Source organism: Palaemon carinicauda, chromosome 19 (genome assembly GCF_036898095.1).
Source record: "Palaemon carinicauda isolate YSFRI2023 chromosome 19, ASM3689809v2, whole genome shotgun sequence".
Classification (NCBI taxonomy): Eukaryota; Metazoa; Arthropoda; class Malacostraca; order Decapoda; family Palaemonidae; genus Palaemon; species Palaemon carinicauda.
Window position 1 is genome coordinate 2,884,987 of NC_090743.1, and position 6,406 is coordinate 2,891,392.

At 38.7% G+C, this 6,406-nt stretch overlaps 1 protein-coding gene across 1 annotated transcript; it reads right to left on the reverse strand.

Annotated features, from left to right (window-relative positions):
- Positions 1-2,044: 2,044 nt before the first annotated feature.
- LOC137658398 (galactose mutarotase-like) lies at positions 2,045-3,524 on the reverse strand. The gene has a single exon (XM_068393080.1). The coding sequence runs from the start codon at positions 3,377-3,379 to the stop codon at positions 2,315-2,317; it is 1,065 nt and encodes a 354-aa protein (XP_068249181.1). The 5' UTR covers positions 3,380-3,524; the 3' UTR covers positions 2,045-2,314.
- Between the last annotated feature and the right edge of the window lie 2,882 nt (positions 3,525-6,406).

Below are 6,406 nucleotides of genomic sequence, written 5' to 3' on the forward strand. Positions count from 1 at the left end.
ATGAACTTTTGATACAATATCTGAGATGTATAACTTCAGTTGGGTTTGTATTTGCAAGTTGATGTCCTTCTGTACACTGCAGTAGGTGTTAAATTTTGTTTTAAGACGAAGAGAAAAGCTCTTGAAATGGGGAAGATTAGTGGAAAAAAAGAATACTGGATATGCCAAACCTGACAGAAGGAAAGACACATTACCACGTAAATAAAACAAGAGCTTGTATTTCTGTACATGAAAGCTTTTAAAGGTTTAAAGGTCGCTCATGAATGGCAGAGGCAAGGGACAGTGACAACGCCCTAGAGACTGACCATTTATTATATGATCAGAGCCCAAGCCTCCTCTCCAGCCAAGCTAGGACCACGGAGGGCCAGGCAGTGGCAGCTGATGACTCAGCAGATAGACCTATAGGCTCCCCCAAAACTCCCAACCTTAGCTCACAAGGATGGTAAGGTTGCAGACACTAATGGCACTAACGAGTCTGAGCGGGACTCGAACCCCGCAATGGCAAACACCAGGCAGAGACGTTACCAATCATGCCACAGCAACCTTAAACACTGAAGACACCAATGTACTGGAAATTTTTTTACTACCAAAGAGGAAATAGTGGCATTTTGTTTTATCTAGTAAAACAGGAAAGACTTTAGCTCAACAATAACCTGACATGAAAGGGTAGCCTAGAATAAATCTTTAAAAAGTTTATTTGTGACCAAAACTAATCAAAAGGCTTACAAAATAACTACGATTGGTGGAGCATGTATGAATAAATCTTGATTCTGATAAGGAATTTCCGCATGGAAATTTATACGTCTTTACAGCCTAGAAAAAAGAATGAATACTCAACTTTCCAGAGGCAGAAGTAGTTGGAGATTGCATGATAAATCCTTAAATATCGAAGCACAAACGTTAGAGCAACAGGAAACACCACCGTGCGAAATCGCTACGAAATAGGAATAAGCGCCACCTTGGATACAGCGCCATCTAGATACTCAATAGTAGTACGGGGGGAAGGGTACCTTGATAACGGCTCCCCTTCTATTTTTGCCACTTTTCCCCCTCAAAGCGAAAATGCTATTCGGGGTGAAGATTGCTATGTGTCGTATCAAGATATATGTCCCCTGATATTACGCGATATCCTTAAGAGAAATTTTAAAGATATTCGTGCCAGGAGTTAGAATTCTGGAGACCTAAAGGCTAATTCTCTGGGAATATCACTGTAGCCAAATATCCCTTAGAAAGCTACCTATAGGAACCTTCCATCAGGACGACATGGCTATCTCACCCAAAAATTAATTTTTCGCTTCGCTCAAAATCCGTTTTCTTAGAGTATAATTTTAAAACAAGCTAAAAGAATAAAAAAAAAACTAGGAAAAATTCTCAAAATCTGCCACAAAATGACGTTACCAGCTCGATATATTAGGAACACCCCTAAATCTCATCCAATTTGAAAGGATAAATTAAACAAATTCATAAATTTAGAATTAATTACTTTTTAATATTCTGTATAAAATCTATAATGTATATAATTCATCAATTTAATAGAAATGCTACACTTTTTTCAACAATACTAATTACAAATTCTATTTTAAGAAAATTATCACAGATACCCCAGTAAAGACCTTTATCTACAATTTACAATGGCAATTCTAAATTTTTATAGATATACAGAAACTTCATTAATATCACATAAATACATCAAATTATGATCAAATTAATTCAAGGAAACCCCTAAGTTATAATTCTAGGTCCTCCAGCTGCTGACATGAAGGATTTGCTATGGAAGAAGTGAAAACTCATATATGACAATGTCAAACACACTCAATAGCTATCACACCAAAGAAAATGGTTGGAAGGTCAAAGTTAAGGATGCTAAAATGACCATCATCCCTCCCTGTGATATGCCATATCTCTAGTAAGGTATAAACTTTTTGTAAAAGTACTAAGTTCAGCTATGATTATCAGAGGGAATGTGCGTTACATAAGATATTTGAGAACAAACATCTGGTGTATGTTTATTGTCTTTTTTTATTTTTGAAATAAAATTTAGTTCAGGATAAGTTACTTATAAACACATCCATGAAAAGGGTGAGACAAATGAATGGACAAATTATAAGTTGCTTGTAACAATTAGTTTATCTGCTAAACTACCATACTCTGCTCAAAATATTAAGGCTAATGGTATTAGCCACCTTTCTTCAATAAGTTACTATTTCAATAACTTCCCCTTTTCAAGAAATAAGAAAATGAAGAGACAATAAACAAAAAAGATCTTAATTTGGCAAATAATAGGTGCATAACACAACACACTTATCTAACATCTCTATTTCTCAACAGCAAACTTATATAAGATACTATGCTTGTATGGTTTCCCTGGGCGATAAATATCATCAGGAAACTTCGCCTGATTGACCGAGTCTGGAAAATTTTGCGGCTCACAGCAGAATGACCCTTGAAAAGTATACGAGCATCCTCCCCTTCCTACGAGTTCGCCTTCTTTCCGGGGCAGGAAGTTGCCAGTATAAACCTGAATCCCTGGCTCCGTGGTGTAAACTTCCAGCGTACGGCCTGATTCTGGATGATGGACACGTCCGGCCATTTCCAGCTCGCCTCTCCTCTTTGAGAAGATGGCAAAGTTATGATCCAACCCACCGCCTGGAACTTTTGGAAGGGCGTCGCCAAATCTAACCGGGAATCGCAGATCATATCCAGTGCCGCCAACTGCCTTCACCTCTCCTGTTGGTATCAAGTCATTATTTACTGGGGTATATCTATCGCAGTTCAGTTGCACAACATGATCAAACAGACCTTTCTGACCCGTCGAATGCCCTGCTAGGTTGAAAAATGCATGATTGGTCATGTTTATTGGAGTAGCCTTAGTAGTCATGGCTTCAAAATCAATCCTCAGCCCTCCTTCATCATCAAGGGTATAGATAACTTGAGCCAAAACATCTCCAGGGTAGCCTTGATCCCCATCGGGACTAAGATGAGAAAATATCACGCTGTTACCCTCTACACAGCTATTCCATACATATTTATCCCATCCTCTTTTCCCACCATGAAGATGATTGGCATTGTTATTTATCGTCAACTGGTGTGACTGCCCTTCCAAGGTGAATTTCCCGAGACAAATGCGGTTGGCGTGACGACCAACAGTACTGCCCTGATAGCTTGTTTTGATGTAACCTTCAAGGTTGTCAAAGCCTAAAACTACATGATCTTTATTACCTCTTTTGTCTGGGACTAAGACTCCACTAATTCCTGCACCATATGCTATCACCTGCACTTCCACTCCAGAAATATTTTTCATAGTATAACGCTTGACAGGAACCTTCTCTCCCGTATCAGGGTCAAGAAATTCACCAAATACATCGCTTAAAATGCCCATGGTGTCAGGCGGCCTCAGAATTCAATATCAAATATGTAACAAGATGTGAGACTGATAGTTACAAATTCTTCTCCCAACTAGAAGGGCAAAATACGGGCAGACCTCACTGCAGAGACATCCGCTTCCAACAGATGGGTGAACAGTTTCTCTTTAAACCAAGCTCTGCAAAGAGACGAATGTGCTTTAATACACTAAGCAACTAAAATAAAATAACACTTCATTTCTTCATATATGGTTCCAGTTCAACTTTATGTACATCTAATGCTTAGTTAACACTTTATCTATCTTCCAAAGAAATTAGCATTTTTGGCATAAAATTCTCCAAGATTACAAACAAAAAAAATTCAAATTTGTATTTAATATGGAGTCAGTATATATTCAATTTCTCACACCTCAAGGCACCAAAGGATAAAAGTTCCAGTATCCAAACTTATCATATATTATGAACTCATTTCACAGGAAGAACTAGTATTGTAGTTTATGAATGTTACTAATACTACTACTACTACTACTACTACTACTAGTAGTAGTAGTAGTTCACCATTAACTAAGCAAAACAAATTTTTAAAGTAATTAGTATTTTTCTTAATTACAGTATACAAGCCTGACTCATTTAACAGGAATCTGCTGTACTTCCATCTGGATATGACTACTGCTATTATTATTATTATCATTATTATAATATATTATATTATATTATATTATGTTGTTGTTGTTATTAGCTAAACTACTACCTTAGTTGAAAAAGCAAGATGCTAGAAACCCGAAGGCTTAAGACTTATGTAGGTAAGCTCCATACACTTGACAAACCACTGAGCTCCTACTTAGAGACCTGAAGACTAGGACTTGGGGAGTGGTTGATGCGGGCACTGTAACTTAAATGAAAAATACAAATCACTTTAAAAATCTATGATTTGTTCCGACACAAACCTTCATCTTTCAATAGGACACTAATCGTTAGGGAAGATGAGGTCCCTATAATGAAACTGGCAGTTTAGTGTACTTTCCTGGGAAAGGTCAAAGCACTTCGCTCTTGTACAGGAGCAAAAAGTGTTGATTCTTGTAAGCCTCCTAACAAACTGGGCATGAAGATGAGGCAACAACTCCATATCCGAGCCAAAAGCAAAGTGAGCTCAATCACAGGTGTGTGAGTGGGAGGGGTAGCAAGCTACACCCCCAGCCCTCGCTAACTAGCGGGATGGGTAGTTAACCCTCACTAAATTTAAATGGCCCGTCCTTTCAGCTTCGCCGAAACTCCTGATTGATTGATTTGAGGTTTCCTGGAATCCTGACATCTAAGGTCATTGATGCCAATATCACTTATTATAAATAAAGAATAAAAGTATTCAATTAAAACCATAAAAGCAAAGATGTCATTTTAAAAGTTAAATAGCTTTCAGAAGACCTGCTTCTGAAGTACAGTAAAGCTAAAAATACTGCTAGCATGGTAGAACACTTCATGTCCAAGAATCTTGGCAAGGATGAACCTGCCATCCTCACTTCGAGCCTCAAAAAGGTATATATTTCTTTCACTACTATATGTGGGGCATTTGGTCAACAAATGCCTGGCTGTCATGGGTACCAAACAGTCGTCGCAATATGGCTGGTATTGGCCAGTAAGCAGATATTCATATGTCAACTGAGTGTGACCAATGCGGAGACGACAAAGAGTAGTCTCCAACTTTCGAGGCATCATGTTATACTTCCAGGGGTACGTAAAATTTGTTATTTCTCACTTCTTATTTTCAATTAAACTATCCCAATGCTGTTGCCAATTAATAGAAATCAAATTCTTAATGTTGAATAAACAATCACACCCCCCGTTAGGTAAGTACTGTAGGTAAGGACATGGCTTGTAGCTTAGGTGGAAGGAGGTTAGGTTAGTTAGTGTCCATTTACTATGGAAGAGGGACGAACTGGCCGCTGATATACAAAGGCTCCGCCATATCTTTGGCTACTTACCTACAGAGGGCCGGTGTATACCAAACTAAAATAGCACCTCAGACTACCGTATTCTTAGCTTAACCTGTCCCATCAAACTACATTTACAACCAATACCATTCTGTTAAGCTAAGAGCCTATGCCCATGGAAAAGTTATTTTCATAACCCCTAACACAGACCTACCCCATGGGTCTGTGATAAGCTAGTAAGACTAAGCGGAGCCTTTGTATATCAGCGGCCAGTTCGTCACGCATTGATAAATAATGGACATCAACTAACTTAAACTTTTCCCGCCTAACCTAACTTAGAAGCCGTTTTCTCACCTACTTACCTATGGGGGAGGGTAATGCCCCTCTGCGAGCCGCCTTACACTGTCGTACTCTACGTTAGTCATAATAATATATACTGGTGGGCGCTCGTTATTTTTGAAACCCCTAACACAGACCTACCCCATGGGTCTGCGATATTAAGCTAGGTAAGCTAATAAGACTAAGCTTATCGTAGGATATAGAACCCACGTTTTCAATCTCTTAAAAAGATGTTTATTTCATGAACATCTGCAATTGAAAGTATGGTACAGTAGCATAAATAAAGGGTAGTTTTTTTTGTTTGTTTTTTTCCAGCCACTTCCACTAAAATACGACTCACCTGTCTCCCCCCAAGCCTTCATCGCGTCTACTTTGACATGGGTAGAGGTACACTCAAGCAACTGTGAACAGCAACTTGCTTATTAGATTGCAACCTTGTGCTGGACACGGGCTCTTGCGTTGACAGCCCGTAAGGAACAGCAATTACTAACAAATGTACTAAACTAAACTAACAACTAACAAGTACAGTTAACAGGCTGTCGCTCATCAGAAAACATGTTAGTTGTAAACACGGAGATAGGGAGTTGTAACGGCTCTCCTGCCCACGGATCCTACCCTCTTTTTTTTTTTTTTCTATCCTTCGAGACAAAGTTAACTCTATTCAGGGAAGGATAGCCACGATATCTCTCGGGATATTCACTCCAGAGGTCAGGACTTTGTTGATACCTCTAAGGTTAAATTTTTCTGGTATATCACTTACATAAATATCCCAAGTAG

Coding starts and splice junctions, on each gene's coding strand:
- LOC137658398 (XM_068393080.1), bottom strand. CDS start 3,379: ATGGGCATTTTAAGCGATGTATTTGGTGAATTTCTTGACCCTGATACG.